Source organism: Phaseolus vulgaris, chromosome 7, assembly GCF_051622355.1.
Source record: "Phaseolus vulgaris cultivar YP4 chromosome 7, ASM5162235v1, whole genome shotgun sequence".
NCBI classification, from domain to species: domain Eukaryota; kingdom Viridiplantae; phylum Streptophyta; class Magnoliopsida; order Fabales; family Fabaceae; genus Phaseolus; species Phaseolus vulgaris.
In genome coordinates, this window is record NC_143504.1 from 2,421,359 (window position 1) to 2,444,909 (window position 23,551).

General features: G+C 26.2%; 1 protein-coding gene across 1 annotated transcript; it reads left to right on the forward strand.

The window, feature by feature from the left end:
• Positions 1–19,915: 19,915 nt before the first annotated feature.
• On the forward strand, positions 19,916–21,961 carry LOC137827653 (3-ketoacyl-CoA synthase 6). Its single transcript, XM_068633871.2, has one exon. The coding sequence runs from the start codon at positions 20,074–20,076 to the stop codon at positions 21,562–21,564; it is 1,491 nt and encodes a 496-aa protein (XP_068489972.1). The 5' UTR covers positions 19,916–20,073; the 3' UTR covers positions 21,565–21,961.
• Positions 21,962–23,551: the final 1,590 nt, after the last annotated feature.

The window sequence follows — 23,551 nt, forward strand, 5'->3', positions numbered from 1 at the left end:
TATAATTCAGTAAATTAGTCCTGGAGGTTTAATGGAGTGAAATGAATTAAACTTATCTTTGCATTAAAGTTGTCATATGAACAATAAATTTAGTTCTTATCCTATTAAATGAATCTCATAAGAAAAATTATGAATTATATTTCAGCTGACCATTCTTTTTATTCATATGATGATATTAAATTCTTTGTGAGATGATCAGTCTATTATGTTATGATACTTAAGATAAAAATAACTTATATGATTCAAACCATGACTATTTATGTGTATTTCATGTTAATTTCGTTCTAAAGTGGATCGTCTATCCTCGTTACATAAGAGTTATTTCTTTAATCTATTTCGTCCTATTTTATAATTTTTGGAAGTATGTCAAATAAAACTTTTAATCTGCTAAATCATATTCAATACTTAAAAGAGAACTCATATATTCTGTTTGCTTGTTATTAAAATATTAAATCCTCAATTGTCCAACTTATTCACATAGGTCTCACCTAATCTATTTTAATTTTGATACAGCCTAATTCACTTATCTTGAGCCTAACCAGGTTTACATGATTTAAGCTCAATAGTATCCACCTTGAATGAGTTAGACCATACCTAAGTTAAGCTCAATAGTATCCACCTTGAATGAGTTAGACCATACCTAAGTTAATTAGGTATTGTCTTATATATCCATAACCCTATAATTTGATATTTTGATTTGGATTTTTAAGATTAAGAAATTATCCAATTTATATAAATCCAAATTCAATTACATATATTAATTTTAAAATTAAAAAAAATGATTATGAGTTTAAAATAAATTTATGAAAATAAAAATACACATAATGTAATATGATGGAATATTTGAATTTTTTTCTACCTACACCATATTGAAAGTGTTGAAAGTGAAAGAAGAAGAAAGTGGGCGTTTATTGGGAAAGTTTGTGAGGTGTCATGGTCAGGTACCGGCATGCGCATATGATAACACATGCATAAAATATATATATATATATATATATATATATATAAATAAGCATATATTTATTTGATTAGTGGATATTGTTTTAATGATAAAATGGTATTAAGTAGATTAATTAGTTTAATAGTATATATTAAGAAGAAGGAGGTAAATTGAGAGAGGAGTGCAGGTGGCGGAGGACGGTGCATTAAGTTGCTAATCTCCCTGTCGTCCCTTATTTGTTAGCTGTCGGTAGATAACAATAAGTGGTGCATTAGATATCACAGTAATTTTTTTTATACATTTTCATTTTTTAATTTTTTTTATGAAAAAAGTCCTTTATAAATACTCTTAATTTTTCTTTAGAAAATATTCGTGGAAGAACTGTTATTGTTTTACAAAATTCACAACAACATAAAAATATGTTCTCCCTTTTTAAAAATTTAAAATTAAATTGTCGATTTAGTTTTTGAAATTTTGACGACATGTTAAATTATTCATATTTTAATTCATTAGTTTTTTATTATTATTTAAACTTTTAGAAGGGTTTAATAATAATGCATTACAAATACTACTATTATGAAATAAAGCAATGAAGTGGGTTTTAAAGGCTTTTTTTTTTAGTTTTCGTGAATTTCAAATAGAAAATGTTTGTTATTTTTTATTTTTTTAAATATATAATTTTTAAATAATATTTTATATAATTTATTTTAACCATTGCATTATTTATAATTTTTATTTTATTATTTGAACATTATACTTCAAGATATTGAAAATGAACATGAGAGATTTTTTTTTTCATTATTTTTAAATATTTTTCATATTATAGTGTTTATTTTAATGAATATAGTATCGAGATATTTTATCCATAGCACTATTTACGTAATAAAAGCATAACAACTATTTAAGTATATGCTATTTCTATTTTATTTTAAGTTAAAAATATTATAATATAAAGCATAAAACTAATAAAAAATATCACAATTAAAAACAAATTTTCTATATATAAAAATTCCAAGAGTTTAAAAGAAATTAAAAATTAAAATTGATATAAAATATCATATAAACATGTTGTTTTATACCATTTTCAACAGTAAATTATTTTAATAAAAATATCAAAATACTTATAATTCAATAAATTAGTTTAATCGATTTTAGTGTTGGCTATAACTCTTCGGTTTTCCGTAATCTGCGCTTCAAATTTTAAATACATATGAAAATAAAATAAATCATTAAGGTGAATTAATGAAAGATAATGACAAAAATAATAATAAAAAAAGGGCAAACACACATGGTCTTAATAATGCGAGATGATAATACCCGAAATAAATGGAATATTAATCAATATTTAGATTTTTCTTAATATTTTATTATTAAAATTTTATTTTTGTGTACTCGTCTCCAATTCTTAAGATATTATGAACTGACTTTCTATTATATTTTTAAAATATTTTGTAGTGTTAAATATATTATATATTACGAAGTAATGATAATTGGATAATAATACCAATCATAAAATATTTTTCAAATTAATTATTTTAATAGTGTCCACTTTTAAATAGACATAATTAATAAATGCTTGCAAACTACAAATATTAATGTTTTCTATATATCACAACATCATACCTTCCATATCCATATCTGTTGTCCCTGACACCAACCTCGACATAACAATTCTTCTCCAACAAAATTAATGATAGAAGATTTGAGCTAAAATAATAACTTAGATTTTTTATGGTATTGTTTTGAGATAAGTTTAAGTAATAAAAACAATGCTAGTTTAAAAAGCTATGAACTCTATTAAAGATGTTCTAAACAATATTTGGATAAAAAAAAATTAGAAAAGAAGGTTTAATGTGTGTTTTTTCTCTATCTTTATTTTTTAAGGAATATATAAATAATAAATTATGATTATAATATATTTAATTGTTTTGCCTTGGTTTTAGATTATTTTTATATAAATAATCAAAATACTACTTATCACAAGCATTGAAAGGTTTGGGATGTTAGGTTTGAAAATGAACATGCTTATTAAATGTGACAGTTTCATAGAAATAATTGAAATGCTAAATATTTAATTATGTATTTTAACGAAGATACATATTAAAACAACTGGTAATGTGTATAGTAATATGAAAATAACATAACAATAATTTAGGTATCAAATTAAAATTTATTTTTACTATCATCATAATATAACTATTATATAGAAAAGAAAACACTTTTAATTTTAAGATGAAGCGGAAACATAATAACTTTCTAATAAAAAAGTTACTTTAATTAATAATAATTTTTTTTACTTAAAACTGTTTATGCCTTACTGTAATAGGATTAGGTTGAGTTTATCTAATTTTCGACTGAATTTTAATTGGGTTAAGTTTGATTACCAGGTTGAATAATTTAAAAAAAAAGAATAATCTATTAAAAGAATAATTCAAAATAAAATATAAAGTATAATTTTTTAAAATTTTAAATAAATAATATTTATATTATATATTTGTTATGAAGTTGGATTAGGTATTTCAATTTAATTTGAATTTGATTGAATTTAAGGAATTGGTGAAGTGTGTCGTTCTATTGAAATTACGAAATTATATTGAGTTGTAATTGGATTGAAAAAAAAAAGCAATTTATTATAAAAAATTTGTTTCTAACTCAACCTGAAAACAAGTTCAAATATATTGATATAATATTCAATAAAAACTTAAATTTGATTTGATTGTAACATTTGAAATAGTTAATAAAAAGATTGTCATCTGCTCGTACTGCTAGCGACATGCTCCTGCCAACGCCCACCTTCTCATTTACTGCAACTTTGTAAATTGCCAATCACAAATTACGTTTCTTTCCTCTCATAATTATTTTGATTTATTTAATAAGTATATCTTTACATCAACAATTAAATAAAATATTTATTAAAATGTAAATTTATAATATTATTAACATCCTAGTTACATTTATATATATATATATATATATGAAAACAAAAGACTAAAAGAAATATAAAATCTCTTTTGTTTAAGGTAGAGTTAAATCACTTGCAACATCTTCTACTTCCATACTTCAATACTTCATCCATTTCAACTTACCAATTAAGTGTCTATAAATAATTTATATTCAATATTACTTACTCTAAAATTTTATTGACATACATAGAGACTTTACTTTATTTATGAAAAACACATGTGTTGAATTTGACTCAAAGATTTACACTTATCATACTATCTTTACTATATTGTCTCTCCACACAGTTACATGAACATAAGAATAAGTTATCTCATGTGACAGAGTAAATTCATATGACCTGTCAGACCAACTATATTTCAAATGATATACTAAGTCGTATGAACATCTATTGACTCTTGCTACTTCATAATTTTTGTGTATATGATTTCAATATATCATTAGAACCAGGATACTTCCTTTTAGACAAATCTATAATTCAATGCATGTCCTAAACAATTTCAACACAATTATTTCATTATTTGGAAATACTGTATCTCAATCACACTTCCACATGGTTCATAATTCATATCACACATCAATAACCATTCAATCACACATAAATTTAGATTTTAAAACAATTAGAAAATATTAAAATCACATAATTGCATATGCATTTTCAACCAAGGTTTTCAGCCAATAAACATACACTTATTAGCTTCGTGCCTCTAGATAATATAAAACAAAGAGTGAATGAGTCATTTCGACAATATATGGATCGTTTTGTTAAAACATCACTAAATATATTTTTTTTTCGATCACGACTATGTACACAAGTCTCATGGACTTACACTGGAGTTGTTTTCTCAATAGTTTGTTTGCAAATCCACCAAAAATATGGACAAACTTTGCTAGCAAAAACCTATTATATTACCATCGTATAGAATCTTGAGATGCAAAAATTATTTGTTAAAGGTGCAACAACCTCATCCTCCATTAACATTACTCCAACTATTTTAGCAGTCCCAAAACAATAACACATGAGAAGGTGAGGAAATCACCATGGTGATATCAATGATTAACACATCAATCAAGAACAAAACCAAGACATTGCTCAAATTTAAAAACACCTTGCAAAGGTAAGAAGGGTTTTTATTCCATAACAGACAATTTTGCTAGCGATGGAAGCTTAATTTGTGCAAAAGAGAGACACCTCCAAAGTATCAAAACAATTAGTCTTTTCCCACCCATATCTCTCTCAAAGATAGCCTTTACCATAAGAAGTGGTTTTGCTACTGATAGAAGCTCGAGCTCTGCAAGAAAGAGACATCTTTGAAGTATCAACACAATTAGTCATTTTCCACCTAGTTCTCTCTCAAAGATAACTTTTTTTGTTGAGGACTTCTAGAACAATGAGTTTGATCAAGATGATTCAATTGTTTTTTTCTCCTACCATTGCCAATTGGAGAGTTAAAAAAATGCTCATGGACCAAGGACACTCAGTTGATGTCTTATATTGGTCAAAACTTTCTTGACATTCTACATTCCTAATCACTTATTAAGTCTTATCCTAGTCCACTACTTGAATTTGCAAGGGAATAAGTTTGTACAGGTGGTTACATTGACTTGTTAACTCCATTCAAAACAAATGAGACACATTGAAAGATAATGGTTTGACACATTCTTGTGAAAGTCGATACCTCCTACAATTTATTAATAAAACGAAGGACTCTTAATGAACTTGGTGTTATTGTCTTTACAATAAACATGACAATGACATTTTTAAGGAGAAAATGGAACCATCATAACAAAAAATTCAACCCAAAAACAACATGAGAATGTCACAATCATAGTTTAAAGTTAGCTCCTTAATTTTTGAAAGGGCTCATGATAATGGGTCAATCTAAACTAGAGTAATGATTTTTTTTGACAATATCCCGAACAAAAGTGATAAACCTCTTGAGAAATTTCATAACATTATAAGTTTATACATGTTAATCCAAATTTGAAATAACAAAATGAGATCAACCCATATTTTAGAGTTGATTTCGAAGAAGATCATCCTACATTTGATTAAGTTATAGTGAAATTACAATTATAATTACACCCTATTTTAAAAACCATAAAGGACACATATATTAGATGATATAAATTTTACAAGTCATAAACTCATTATCGTACTCTAACCAAAATCACTAGCTCAATAAAAAAGAAAGCTTGAAAAAGAATAAAAATATGGAATTAATAATGAAAATAACACTAACATGTATTAATAACATTTATACTAACAAAGTGTCATTCTATTCATAAATTTAATTTTAACGTAGTTATAATTTAAGAAAATAAATATTGTCACTTTAATAATATTACCAGTGTTCACCATTAACATATTTATCGAAAATATAGTTGGGTAAAGTTTGCTTAAATTTGTTATTGAAAGGATAAAAATATTTTGGCTTAGGTTGATCGAGACTACAATTTTTCTAGTTAAATTTAAATTAAATCAACTTGATAAATAATGAACCAAAACAAAGGTCTATATGATTAAAAAGAAAATATTTTATGCAATTATATTCCGTTGTTAGTATGTTTATAATCATTCTATTGAATTAAAATTGATTATTGTTTTATTATTCATTACTAGTTCTTATAATTAAAAATCAATTACTTTACTAAAAAAAGTTTTAAAAGACTAGAAACTTCATATTGTTATTTATAATATATTTACAAGTTATTAACAAAATGAAAACAGTCTATAAATAATAGTTTTAAATGATAACATCACCTCAACAATTAGATATATATGGATTCACTAATTTAAGAATAAAAATCTATTGTCTAAAATTTGTCTTCTTTGAAATTTTTTGATTGATTTTGATAGGAACTCAAAAGTCATCTTATTAGGATGGAAATTCAAATGGGGTTTATCTTGAATGTGAATAGACTGTTCAAACGTTAGTTGAATAATTAAAAAAAATACATTGGATAAGGTTGCGTAAAAGAGAACACAAATTCTATTGAATAAATAAGAAAATCTTAAATTTTGAATCTAAATTCCTATAAATCACATAGAGATAAGCCAATGTATACTTAAAAATAAACAATGAAAATGTTAGAATGTAATTTTAAACATTACAAAGTCAAAATAAGAATTCTTTGAAAAATCTATTTAAATATGATTTATTAAGATTAAGCAAAAAGTAAAAAATATTATATCACCTACTTATATAAGAGTCAATAAGACTAAATAAAGAAAAGTTGTGACTTAAAATAGGACTCACTTAAATTAAGAAAAAAAAGAAGTTAAGATTTCTCTATAAAAAAACTTTTATTATGAATTAAGTTGTATTACACAAAAACACTTAAATCCTCGTACAAACTCTAATACCAAATATTCTCTTGACAAATAAGGGAATTATGATAAATTTATTTATCTTTTCAAACAACTCAAGCTAAATTAAAACAATAAAAAAAAATATCCAATTTAAAAGTCAAAATCTTTAGTGTGGTTCAAGACTATTAAAGACCAAAAATATTTTTTATTATCACTAACTAAGGGTATTTATCACTCTTAATAATGCAGGACGAGAAATATCAATATCAATATATCATGAAAATTGGTATCATATTCTTATTCTCTCCAAATAACGTGTATTTATATCTGCATGCTATCCGTTCAAATATTTGCTAAATAATTTTTAAAAATAAATAAAATATAATTATATCGGTAGGATCCACACTACCGAGACCATGTCTTGACCCGTTCATTATGTCGATCAACACCACAAAGATAATTATGTTTAAGCAGAATTAGTGAGGTTAATCAACCATCAAGATCTAGGTAAATACACTTTTAAACATGACTCAACTCTTTAACCTGATTCAATAAAAAAGGTTCATCACAATCATATAAATAGACATAAAATCCAAGAACCAGGTACGTTATTATACCGTACTCAGAATACCAAGTGTCGAATATTAAATCTGACTTGAGCGTCAGAGTGCCTTCTGCAAGTGCGTCCAAGTCTGGACTTTGTGGAGATCGAGAAACCAAGGGAGGAGAGGAGAGTAAGGAACTTGTTTGGAGAGAAATAGGAGTACAGATCGACCGATCGACCGAGAAGACAAAGAAGAGGAGGAGCCTGAATTGTTCTCTTAGTTCCAATTCCAGTCGAGAACAATAATATTTTAAAAATCATTATATTAAAATGACAATTTTATTTTCTCCAATACCAAATAACATTATAATTACATAAAATTAAAAATAGACTACTAAATAAACTAAAAATATATTAATAATTTAAAATGGAAATAAATATAATATTTATGCTCATAGAATATTATTTATATACATGTCCGTTTAATATTTAATATAAGTATTTCCTACGTACAGACAAATTGGTATATATTTATTATTTACCATTTGTAGGATGAGTCCCTAATTACATTACTGCCCATCAAAATAAGTGGGGTCGCCTAAAAAATCAGTGGTTTAGAATTCTCTGGGGACATTAATCTTGTCATAAATAATTGAAAGAACTAGGTTTTTGGTCCAAGTAATATGGCCACAAGTTTTATTATAGATAAACAGTTGTTTTTGGTATTGAATGTGAATCCTTTTATTAAAATTTGGGTTTCAAACTTTGTTGATAAAAAATATAGCTAAGAAAGAAGAACTAAGTTAGTTCTCGGATAAGAAATATATTATATAATTTTATAAGTTGATTATTGTAAACTAATATTTATAATATGAGATAACCTATTTTATGTGTGTAATTTTTTTTCTATTTTACTTTTATTAATATTTTAAAGTCATAAATAAAATTAACAGTAAAAAGTATCAATGTAATAAATAAATAAAAATTAAAATATAGTATAGCAAAATAAGAAGAAAACAAGAAAGAAACTAAATACGAGACACTGAAAAGAAATCCCACCTATACTAAAAAAAACTTCCTATATTCTATATAAAATTTAATTAAGTTTAATTGTTTAGAAGGTTTGATTATATACTATAAATTTATTGTATTATATCATAATTTTAATATAATATAATATAATAAAAACTAAGGATGAAGGATGACAAATGAATTTATCTCTGTTCATATTATAATTTTGACGAGAAATCTTCTTATTATTAATTGAATATGAGAACGAGTAATATTTAAATTTTTAAATTGGATATGATAATTTATATATACATATATATAAATAAAAAAATTATCATTCTGGCTTTATATTCGTTTTAATACCTATTTTTTATTTTAATTTATTAATATTTATTTTAGTTAATATAAAAATTAATAATTTTTTTTTCTCTAAACTTAGTTTCTAATTAGTGATTTTTTAATAGTTATAATTATAATTTTTTTTCTTTATATCTGACATTAGAGAAAATAACAGATGATATATATGAATACAAAACTTATAGAAGAAGAAACTAATATTTATTTTTTTTATCATTTATTGACTCTTTCTTTTAATTCTATATAAAAAAGTTATTAGAAGAAATATTCATTCTATGTCTTTTACCTTCAATTTTTTTATAATAGAAAAAAAATGTGTATTATTTTGACATTAAATACTTGATAATATATTTTTTATTGTGATTTTTATTTTTTTATAAAAAGAATTAATTAATATTTAAATAGTATGAAGGCGGGTACAAATGTATCCATTCTTCCATGAAGATGAGAAGTTTAATATCTTATAAAAATAAGAATTCACTTCAAATTATATGTAAGTTTAAAGATTAGTACAAGTAAATAAGAAAATATATTATAAAAAACTATTAACATAAACCATGAAATATAATTTAATTTTATATTTCTAAATATATAATACTGATAAAATAATAAATAAGAATATTTAATAATATTCAATATAGAAACAATATTATGTAAAATATTTAAAAAAGAATAAGGTTGTGTACTTTGACCCGTGTAGACTCCGGCTATAAGCAAACTGATGGATTTAAATATCTTTGCAGTGGACTCTGGGTCAGCTCATACATCCCCATATTATTATTCCTAATAAATATTATATTTAATTATCTTATTTTCATATAATAAATTATAATGCATATATATTTTTATTTATATCAAAATATAAGACAATATAAGAAAATATACTAGACTATATGACACTAGTGTTTTTTCCTAGTAACGATAATGTGAATAGAGACTAATCATACAAATTTGTTGACACCCCCAATTTCAAAAAGCTCCACTCAATAATATGTTAAATAATATAGTCATAAATATTTTTAAATATGGTAAAAAAATATAAGTTACTATAAATAAAACACAATATTTCATTTTATATTTTTATATGATATAATTGTGAGTTTTGATATATATTATCCTGTACTTAGGCCTTTCTTAAATTTTTGTACAATCCAATCTTACAATGATATTTATTAAAATGGACATACAAAAATAAAAAATAAAAAGTAAATGAAAATACTAGAATATAAATAAAAATGGAGAGAGAAAGTGATTGGCAACTATCATCTAAACTCAGGACATTTATTTGCCAGCCTGCCACTTGTTTTACCAATTTGCCCTCCTTTCGTCATAAATAATAAATAAATAAATAAGTATACGCTTTGTTGCATCGTTTAGCTGTGAACCAAATAGTGTACTTTTTAAAAAACAAAAGTTTATTTTTTTATGAAATTGTTTGTGAGCTACAAATGTTGGGCCTCGTGTAAGTTTGTCCATTAATTTCATAAAAATAATACTGTTTTCTACAGTTAATATATTAATTGAGTTTGAGAAATCAAACATTCATTCACCGTCATATTCATTGCGCATTAATAGACTAAAGATTTTTAATATCTTTTTCTAAAGGCCCCATATATATATAATAGAAAATTAAAATATACTCTTTTAAATTTTTTCTTTATCATTTCCGGAAAAAAGATTAACGAAGTCAATTTTCAACAACATCTTCAATTTAAAACTAATAAATTCACCTTTTTAAATCAAAATCTACACATATAAAGCCGTTTCTACCTAACACCCCATACTACTTAATTTCATTATGACTACTAAAATTGATAAACATAACTCGATTCCAATAATACAGATACACATATGAACATACATACTCTATAACTCTAAAGTAGATGGGATTTTTATAAAAGTATAAACTATTTAGGTTTAATAGTTGTTTAATTTCATTAAGTGTTGTGATAACAAATACAATTATGACAATCATCACATATAAAACAACACTCAATTAACCTAACAAAAATTAGATAAAACCATAACTCACAAGTTTATTATATATATATATAATATGTTATGTTTGAATAAGAAGTTCAATATGTAATATAGATATTGATAGACTGACAGAAATACATATTTATGTATAATTTGTAAAATATAGATACGGAACACAAATTTATATATTATATAATTATTTTTAAGTAAAGATAATTTTTTATTATGGCTGGTTAAAAAATATTTGTTTCTTATTTTTATAATCATAATACATGAGTTTTTATCTAATCTCCATATATTAGTGTAACTGAAATATCAAGTTGTGTAATGGTATAACACAAAAAATTATATAAAAAAAATTAGTATTTGATCTTTAAAAGTTAAGTGTACCAACTACCAATAAATACATAGATTAAGTTATTTATAGAGATAAATTAGATTTTTATATTATATTAATTTATATTAGCACAATTTTTACAATTAACTTCTGATAGCATATATATTTTGTCTCTAATATTTATTTTAATTTTATTTTTAAATGTTAAATGAAGTTTAGTCCATATAATTAGTTATATAACTAGTTGTAACCGCGTAACAGTATCCACGATTCTCCCGTTTTCTCTTATGAACAGTACTCACGATCATTGCGTGTCCCTTCTTCATGAATGCTCTTTTCCTCGGTGATCGTGCCACTTGAACACACTCGTTTTGTTTAATTCACACATGTGTAAAAGTAATTTTTTAAATAATTGAAATATAAATAATGCTTATAATGTATTTAACTTCTTAACTTTAGAATCTATTGTAAACTGAAAAAAAAACACTTTTGTTACAAAACCGACTAATAGTATTTAGAATTGGATACTCCAATTATATATAATAATTTTTAAATCATTCAATCTTAGTATTCTTGATATTTACTGTTCATGTCACTGTCATTATGCATAACGCAGTTTATAATAACACACGTGACTTTTCTAAAATATGTATCGAGTTTTAATATATAAAAATAAATCAAAATATATTTTTGTGCATAACAATATATTTTGTCGGTTATCAAAGTCTTAATTCATGATTGATGATATACGAAATTATACGACAAAAGAAAACAACGTATTGCTTCAGAATACATTCAATCTTCTGTATATCCATCATATCAAAACTTATTTATCGTTATCCCAACTAAATTTGTTAAAACTGCAATTAATAATTTGTTATTAATTCTTTTATAACGAGGCTTTTTATGTGTGCATGCATGCAAATAATAATTTTTCTTCGTGAGAGATAGTTCAAGATTAAAATACATAAACCATTTCTCTTTCTTAAAAAGTCATAAAAAGTGTTTTAAGTGACCGTGTAATTTTATTTTTTTAATAATTTACTTCTATTCGTTAAAAATAACTTTGTTTAAGCTAAAAATAAGATCACTATAAATAGTTGATGAGCGAATAAACTATGATTAAAATATTATTAATAAGTCTTCATATTAAATAATAAGTCAATAATTATTTTATTTATTAAAATATTATTATAACTGGATTGTCAACTATTATATATATATATATATATATATATATATATTAAATTGTTAAAACATTCAAATTTCCTTAGTCTCTTGAATTAAAACGTTTCAAGATCCATTAAATATTATGTAAGCTTATCGAATATGATTAGACATTATTTGTATAGTTTTGATCTTCAATTTCATCCTAATTTTCTAAATCTAACTTGTCATCCTATATATATATATATATCACTGGAGATATTTCTTATTTTAGTAAACCATCATTTATGTTAGGGATCACAATTTAAAGTATTCCATGAAGGACTTCCAAAATAATTTAATTCATGAAAAAGACCAATGAAAGGAGCATTTAAAAAACATTAGAGATTTTCAAGTTAAATATCATGATCTGACAATGCAATTTTTTTATAATTTGAAAGAATATCATTTATACAGAGGGTGAGAAATAGGAGAATAAAGTAATAGCAGCAATACTACTTAACTACATCCAGCTTTTGTTTCATTTCATGCCTACTCATTTTGATATATATATATATATATATAATTTTATTTTTATTATTATTATTATTTTTATATTCATCACATTTATTATAAATTTTTTGTGAACTACTATTGGTTGAAAATTAAATTTCCTTCTTTTATTTTCTCTATAAATATTATCCGACAGTTAAGTGAGTGTTTAATATTCAATAAATATTATAATAATAATGTTATTTTAATTGTGATTGAACATTGACTTTGATTAAGACGTGCATTATCATTAATATTCATATTACTTAATTTTTTATATGGTTTAATTACCTTAAATCTTAAATTGTAAATACACACTTATATGTTGGGGACCGTTTGGTCATTGACAATATAATTATATATTTTTCTATATGCTTAACTCTTTCTGTTAATTTTCGCAATTATATGTAGTGCCTATTATAATTGGAGCGTGCCAAAAGGGTTGTTTTCATTTCTAAACACAAGTCTCAGAAACCTCCTTTTTAGGTCTATCCCTAAGTAAGGCTAATTCCTGAAAAATATTTAAATTTATTTAGGGAATTGATGTCTGAAAATAGATTGTTTTATATAGAAAATAAATTAAATGCCTGACCACATTACATGTGAGGTTTTGTACTCGAAGTCATGAGTGATGGTTGTCATTCATATGTTCCAGTAAATTTAAACAAAGAAATTAAAAAAAATGAACACGCAGTTAACGGGAGTGCATTAAATCAGTAAAATAAAATATTAGACGTTACTATAATGTATTAAATGAACTTTATATGGTCAATGCTTATTGTTGAAAACTTTTGAATAGTCAATGTTATCTTTTTTGAATAGTCAACTTCATCTATTTATCCTTGCCATGGACTTTGGCAACATTGATGTTAATACTAACCAAAAAAAAAATAAAAATAATAATAATAATAATAATAATAATAATAATAAAAAAAAAAAATAAAAAATATATATATATATATATATATATATATATATATATATATATATACTGTTCAGGAAAAAACTACAGAAAAAAAATTATTAGATCGAAAGCTAGAGAGATGGAGAGACTGCTATCTCACAAAAAGTCAAGTACAATTAAAAATAAATAAAATAGTCTTATGAAACTTCAATCTATAAGTTCAAAATATTGAAAATACTTGTATAAAAAATAAAAGGTCTAATAAAAATGATAAAATCGGATAATAAGTACAATAAATAAGTGATTTGATTTATAGATAAGTATAGTATTTTATATAAAAATTATAATTTAATCTATTGATTTTGACTTTATCATTGAAATATTTTATAAGTACATTATTCATTTGTATGAAAGAGAGTTCAAGTTAATCTGACTGAAAGAGAATCCAAATCAACCCGAGAGTACAAGTCAACTTATTTAAAAACCAAAATTTTATTAATCAAGTCATTAACTAGAAGATACTGAATGATTGAGAGAATGAGAAGACGATAAATTATTTACTTTGTGTTAAATCACGTAAGAACAATAATAAAAAAATTATTTACTTTGTGTTAAATCACGTAAGAATAATAATAATATATATATATATATATATATATATATATAAAATAGAATGACCGTCCCTATAAAAAAGGAAAATATATACAAATTAAGAATGATTATGTTCTGGTCAACATCATTTTTTTGTTTCTATAAAACAATGAACTATGCGAATAAGGGAAGTAAAACTAAATTGTAATAGCACACATTTTCTTGCAAAAGATGACTAATTTTAAAAAGATAATTATTATGAATAAATTTATTTCATTGAAATTTTGTTCGTACGTAATATGTTTTTCTATACAAAATATTTTTTTAATATATATAATTCAAACAAACAAAAAATCATAGAATCAATTTTTTACTAACATATTCTAATGTATAGATTTAACTTTTATCATGATTAATGTTGGAGATTTCACATCGACTAGAGATTAGAGTCTTTCATTGTATATAAGTGGGTGCAAACCTCAATCCTATGAACCGATTTTATGGGGTTGAGTTAGGCTTAAAATCCACTTCGTAATATGGTATCAGAGCCATTTCGAACATATCCTAGCGAGTGTTTGTGTTGGGCCTATCGTGCCACCCGCTATCGGACCGCTATCGGACCACCCAAAATAGTTGGCAGTCTCGACCCTATGAGCCGGTTTTATGGGGTTGAGTTAGACTTAAATTCCATAATAATTAACTTAAAAATTAAATATCAATTTATCCTGTTTTCTTTTATTTTTCCCATTAATATTTTTTATGCATACATAAAAATAGTTAACATTTATGTTAAATTTTGATGTGATTTTTTAATAATTTTAGTCCCTTTATTGTATCTATTTTTATTTACGGATATTTTTCTTACAAACTCTTCTTCCTTTTTCTTTCATATATATATATATATATATATATATATATATATTCATAAATGTACAAAATAAAACACGTGACTATTATTTTCAAATAAATAATTTAAAAATCAAATAAATATACATTGTAGTTTAATAAATTTACATATATCACTAAAAGTTAAATTAAAATATAACATACAAAGTCTCACTGTAACAAAATCATTAAAAAAACATTATACCAATAATTAATGATTGTATTGACTAAATTAGATATTATTTTGTATAAAAAAATTATTAGTATTTGAAGTAATTTTTATTATTAATAAAATTTATAAAGTAATTTCTAATTTAATATCTAATTATATATAAAGATTTTAACTACAAAATTATTAATAATCAAAACTACTTTCCATACAACTAATTTTTTAATATCTAAAATTAATATCTAATTTATTAATTTAAAGTAACTAATTATTTTTTATTTATAAAAATTATTTTTATTTAATGGTTTTTTTTTTAATGTCTTATCATGATCATCACAACATGTGATTATCACATTCTTTTTATTAATTTTTTTCTTATTTCTTTGCTAACATAATTGTTACATTCTTGTATTGTTTATCCTTGTTGAAATGAAATTTTATTCTCTTAATTATTTGCTCTGAACTTTGGATAATATTTTTGGTGAAAACCAATATAATCATAATACAATCAAATATAGTTTATAAATTTTTTAACTCAATCCAAATTATAAAAACAAGCAAAATAAATCTTTCATCTATCAACCATACAACTATAATACTTCCATCAACCAAAAACCACTACCACAATTATTCAACATTTCAAAACTACACCAATCCAACAATTTCACATAAATACAAACTTTATACAATACAAACTTTATACACTCCAAATCTTCCATGCTAAGTTGCTCTCAATATTAACTACTTCCCTCACCTAAAAAATATTCAGCTATTCGAAGTCAAATCCAACAAGTGCAACATTTAACATATGAAACTCAAATCTAAAAAACCCTAATTAATCAAGCTAAAAATATTATTACAACTCTATAATAGATATTCATCTTCGTGAATTAAACTCTAGATGAAAAAAATCCTAAAGAAATACCAAAAATAAATAAATTATTTTAAACAAAATTATGATTGTTAAATTATCTTTCTCTCTCAAAGTATCCTAGGATAAACTCTAATCTTGAAAGTAATACACTCATCTATTAGGATAATGAAGTTTGAATATATAGTTAAATTTTTTTATTTAAGAAATAAAATATTCAAATCCTATAAGTAACACTATTTACGAAAAAAAATCCCATGAAACAATATATTTGATAAAAAAAATGTTTTAACTTTAAGTTTATTGGCATAGTTTATTTAAATTAGGACATTGCAAGTACCGTCTGGAATAAAAGTTAATGACTCTGACAGAGTTTGTTGTAATTTTGTATAACTAAAAACTGTATATTTATAACAGATTTAAAAATTGGGTCCTTGTACTATTGCACGATGTACCGTGAATATAGGTTCCTATTTGTATCGTGGGATAATTAGTTATTGCGTCCAAATTCTATATACAAACACATGCCTAATTTTTTATTTATTTAATTTTTATGATGATAGAAATGTAGTATACATATAAAATATAATTTTGTACGTTAACATTAAAAAACAAAAAATAAGTGTCGAGAGTGATTAAAAATATTTTATTTATTTATTTTATATGTAAAATTTAGAATGAAAATGTGTAAGATTATGTTTTTTTTTTATTTAAAATAAAGAACTATAAGAAAATAATAGAGAAATCATATAAAAACGGTATATTAGTATTAATTTAAAAATTAAAAAAATTATTTTTTAAATAATTTATATGAAATAACAAAATACTTCATTAATAAAATAAGATATATTAAATAAGGGTAGAATTGAAAAAAATTATATAAAAAAAAAATTAAAAAAAATTATTATAATAGAAAATCTCTTTATATATACATATAGATGACATTATTATTTTTTAAAGTTCTTATCAACTTAATGTCAGAAATTTCTTTACAGATATATCACCATTCAATCGATTTAATAATTTAAAGTGTTTAACCGTTCATTCAAACACTTCGAAAGAACCAAAGTTCATTCTTAACGACAATAAAATGTATAAATTGAATTTTTATCATGAACATAAAAATTAGTTAAAAATTTATCCTGTTTTCTTTTACTTTTCCAATTAATATATTTTTTTATTATGTGTACATGCAAATATTTAATATTTATGTTAAATTTTGATGTGAATTTTTAATAATTTTAGTCCCTTTATTGTATCTATTTTTATTTAGGGATATTTGTCTTACTAACTTTCTTTATTTTCTCTTAATAAGCAATTAGAAAATCACATTTCACTTTCTTTTCTTCCTTTTTCTTTCATATTTATCTTTTTTCATAAATTAAACAAAAAGTAAATGTACAACATAAAACATTTCAGTATTATTTTCACATAAATAATTTAAAAATTCAAATAAATATACGTTACAATTCAATAAAATTTACGTATATCACTACAAGTTAAATAAAAATATAACATATAAAACATTTTTTTCTCCTCACAATGGCAATGCAAATCACCCAACAAAATGGTAAAATAGTAATAAAAAACTTACATAATAAAAATATAGTTACAATGGAAAAGTTGAGAGCTTTTATTAGTTTTAATTTGAGATGATTATTACTTTTAATTAATTCTATTGAATTTTTCAAATTAGCTATTGAGAATTTAAGGTTAAACTGTACTACTAATTAGTGGAATTAGGAATAAACAACTCTGAAGAGAGTCAAAGTATACTTGGAACACATGCATCAAATGAAATTAATAAATACATATAAGAAAAAAATATGAAATCAATTCTGGTTAGTTATACATGAAAAAAATTATTAAATATAAATTAATTTTAGGGATCACAAATACTATATTAACTAAATTAGATATGATTTTATAAACTAAATAAATTATTAATATCTAAATTAATTTCTATTATTAATAAATAATTTTTAAATTGATATTTAACTACCAACAATTAAAGTATAAAGTTATTAGCTAAAACCCTGATAGCTAACCAATATAATTATAATACAATCAAATATATATAGTTTATAATTTTTTTAAATCAATCCAAATTATAAAACAAGCAAAATAAATCTTTCATCTATCAACCATACAACTATAATCCTTCCATCAACCAAAAACCACTACCACAATTATTCAACATTTCAAAACTACACCAATCCAACAATTTCACATAAATTCAAACTTTCTACATAACACATCATTATGACCAAAACAGTCTAAATCTTCCATGCTAAGTTGCTCTCAATAGTAACTACTTCTATCACCTAAAAAAATTCAGCTATTCGAATCCAACAAGTGCTACATTTAACGCAACTCAAACCTAAAAAACCCTAATAATAAAGCTAAAGGTATTATTACAACCTATTCATCTTTGTCTATTAAACTCTATATGCAAACAATCCAAAAGAAAAAAAATACCAAAAGGAAACTTATTCTAAACATTATGATTGTTCAATTATCTTTCTCACTCTGTAAGTATCCTAGGAGAGACTCAAATCTTGAAAGTAATAGACTCATCTATTAGGAACTTGAAGAGAAGCCATAAAAATACACATTTTCATAAATATAATGTTTTTTATAAAATGAAGTTTGAATACTTAAATTTTTTTATTTATAAAAAAATTAATTTAACAAATAAAATATTCAAAATTTATCTTATCTTTTTAGACAAACTAACTCCATTCTTACCCTAGAAGTAACACTGTTTACAAAAAATGACGTGAAACAATATTTAAAAAAAAATTGTTTTAACTGTAATTTTATTCATAGTTTAAATTAGGACATTGCAAGTACTGTCTGGAATAAAGGTTAATAACTCTGACATAGTTTTGTTGTAATTTTGTATATATTTAAAAAAAAAGATTTAAAATTTGGATCGTTCTAGTGTTCGGAGTTTTAGGTGCAGCAAAATATGTATATTTCCCTGAAAAGCAGGAAAGTGTGATAGTTGAACTCATTTGGAAGTTCGTTGTATCTACATATGACCGTATTAAAATGTACCTAAATCTATGTTTAGTTAAAGTTGGGCGTTCTGACACCTGGCTTAGCTATATTCTTTGGCCATGATGAGTTGATTGGTTGGATCCGGGAGATTGTGGTGTAGTGAAGTTTTGGTTCGTGTTTGATTAAGAGAATGAGATAAGATAAGATGATGATGAAAAGAAGCAAGAGAAGAGAAGAGAAGAGAAGTAAATGAGAGAAAAAGTTTTTACGGGTGTTAGGGTTTAGTTAGATGTCGAAGGGTGGAGTTATGAAAATTAATACCAAGTTAAGTGAGCGTTGAGTGACGTGAAGTCTTTCATTAACTACTCTCATCTGCCCCCGTTCAGAGTTCATGGACCCTTCGCCTTTAAAACCTCACCACCCCCCTACCCTCTCTTATTATCATCCAACCTTCTTCTTCTTCTTCTTCTTCTTCTCTTTCTTTCTCAACCAATTCTCTAATCATCAACATGCCTCCAATCTTGCCGGATTTCTCCACCTCTGTCAAGCTCAAGTATGTCAAACTAGGCTACCAATACCTCGTCAACCACATTCTCACCCTCACTCTCATTCCCATCATCATCGCCATCTTCATCGAGGTTCTGCGCTTAGGCCCCGCCGAGATCCTCTCCCTCTGGAACTCCCTCCACTTCGATCTCCTCCAAATCCTCTGCTCAGCCTTCCTCATCATCTTCATAGCCACCGTCTACTTCATGTCCAAGCCTCGCACCATCTACCTCGTTGACTATGCATGCTTCAAACCCCCCGTCACATGCCGTGTTCCTTTTGCTACCTTCATGGAACACTCCAGGCTCATCTTAAAGGACAACCCCAAGAGCGTCGAGTTCCAAATGAGGATTCTGGAACGTTCTGGTCTCGGAGAAGAGACCTGTCTCCCTCCCTCCATTCACTACATCCCTCCCAAGCCCACCATGGAGGCTGCCAGAGGAGAGGCCGAGCTTGTCATTTTCTCCGCCATGGACTCTTTGTTCACCAAAACGGGCCTCAAGCCCAAGGACATAGACATCCTCATAGTTAATTGCAGCCTCTTTTCTCCCACTCCCTCTTTGTCCGCTATGGTGATCAACAAGTACAAGCTCAGGAGCAACATCAAGAGCTTCAACCTCTCCGGCATGGGCTGCAGCGCTGGCCTAATATCCATTGACTTGGCACGTGACCTTCTCCAAGTCCACCCCAATTCAAACGCCGTCGTTGTGAGCACGGAGATCATAACTCCCAACTACTACCAAGGCAACGAGCGAGCCATGCTCCTTCCGAATTGCCTCTTCCGAATGGGGGGTGCTGCTATTCTGTTGTCGAACCGTAGCAATGAACGTAGGAGAGCCAAGTACAGGTTGGTACACGTTGTTCGCACACACAAAGGTGCTGACGACAAAGCCTACCGTTGTGTGTTTGAGGAGGAAGACAAGGAGGGGAAAGTTGGGATTTCGCTTCAGAAGGATCTCATGGCTATTGCAGGTGAGGCTCTCAAGTCCAACATCACCACCATGGGTCCTCTTGTGCTTCCGGCTTCCGAGCAGTTACTCTTCCTTCTCACTCTGATCGGGAGGAAAATCTTCAACCCCAAATGGAAGCCTTATATTCCTGACTTCAAACAAGCGTTTGAGCACTTCTGCATCCACGCCGGTGGGCGTGCTGTGATTGATGAGCTGCAGAAGAATCTTCAGCTTTCTACTGAACACGTGGAGGCTTCTAGAATGACCCTGCACAGGTTTGGAAACACTTCCTCCTCTTCTCTGTGGTATGAGCTGAACTACATTGAGTCAAAGGGAAGGATGAAGAGAGGAGATAGGGTGTGGCAGATAGCGTTTGGGAGTGGGTTTAAATGCAACAGTGCTGTGTGGAAGTGCAACAGAAACATTAAGACACCGGTTGATGGGGCTTGGTCTGATTGCATTGATCGTTATCCGGTTCACATTCCTGAGATCGTTAAGCTCTAGGAGGAGAATTGAATCAAAGAAGGAAAAACAAAAGAAAAGGAAATTAGTTATTACTTTGGTTTCAGTAATGAAATAGATGAGTACTAATAACCCTTCTCTGCTGTAGCCGTACCACAGATCTCAACATTTCTCAGTCATATTGGTCTTTTTATCATATCAAATCCCACTTTTTATTTATATATTTGTTCTCCTTTTTTTCCTGTTTATTTTCCAAACAGTTACAGGGCCTCTAGTGAATTTGCATAGACATGGCCAACGGGGGTAATTACATGTGTTGTTTATTCATCAATATGTGCAACATGTAAGGGAAACAAAGTTTCAAATTTCAAGTTTGTGTTTATTGGAAGCTTGTAATGAGGACTTGAGATGTAATTAGAAGTGCTTTGGTTTGTTGTTATCCGCGAGATTGAGCAAAATGTATGTAGCAATAAGACTGTGAGGGTGTGTGTGAAGAATGTTATATTAATTGTGTTGTTGTTGTGATTGTGCGCTAAAATAATGGCGCCTGCTATTGATTAGTAACACCTACCATTACCAATCATAAAATTTCCTTCAGATACGCAGTTGGCAGGTCATGCTTTTTTTCCGATGTGGTTGTTTTCAATTGCTCTGGCGTTTGGTAGTGTGCATGCAATAAATTGATGGTTCCCTTGCCTTGCTCACTGGCTTTTGCCAGTCACTATTGAACAATGGGAGTTGTTGACAACTGTTTATTCTTAGCTTTTGGGCTCAACAGTGTTAAAGTTGGGGAAAATTCTCATGAAACATTTATTTACGACTCTACGTGAAAATGAGAATTGAAGTAGTGAGAGTCCAGTGGGGGAACACCACACATTGGATGTTCAACATGGGACTAGTAATAAATCTGCAGAAAACGGCAAATGGTGAAAGTGTTTGAATATTTAATTTTTTTTCGGTGGACTCTATAACTGAACCAGCAACAGAATCTCAGCTGCTACTGGCACTTCAAAAGGGTCTTTTTGTTTCTGGAGACTTTCAGGAGATAGTGAATAGTCAACTTTGAAAAGAAATATATCATGCACAGATAACTAGTACTATAATTGTCAAACAGAAATTGAGGAATTGTATGTATAAGCAAATTTTGTTAAAAGCATTGTATATTATAGAAAGTGGTATATCTAATAACTATATATCTTTTAAACTATTCACATTAGTTACATAATTAGGTAAATATTTTGACTCTTAAGAGTAAAATATAATGATATTGATTTTTGATGATCCTTTTTATGGTAATTTAGTGGAAGGAAGAGAGAATGATGAGTAATTAAAGTAAAAGATTGTATAGGTATTTGTAAGAAAATAGGGAGCATGCAATGCAGCAGAATGGTTTGTCTTTTTGCTTTTATTAAGCAGGCATCTGTTAGAGTGTTATGGTGGGTATTTTGTTTTATCTTTGTGGGGGGAAAAAGGTGATCGAGAATAGAAAGTGCGGGTAAGTCACGTAGTTTTGTGGAAATTAGAGATGGTGAAAAGTGAAGTTGACGATCCATCCACCAAACTTTTCAAGACTCATAAAAGATGGTAAAAGCTACTAAGTGCTCTAACAGAAATAGAAGAAAGCCAAAACAAAACATGATTCAAATTAATACAGCTTTGTTAGTTCAAGAATCTCACTGACGCCATTATGGATATGAACTGGCAGGTCTCGCTCCAAAGGGGCAGCACCATTCATTACCAACCTTGCCTTTACTTTTTTCCATCAAATTACTTTTTCAATTTTCATTCAAACTCAAAATCTATACTTTAACATAGTATTACATCAATTTATAATAATAGATGTAACCGTAGTGTCCGTACGATAACTGAAAGATAAACATCCGATAAAGGTTGATTCACACAATCAAATTTATTACGTCTAAATAGAAGATTAATCAAACTAATTAATGGTTAAACATTAAGTAATACATTTTTAATCATGATCTAAAAGCTTAATCCGACTCAATAACAAAGCGATCACGATAATCAT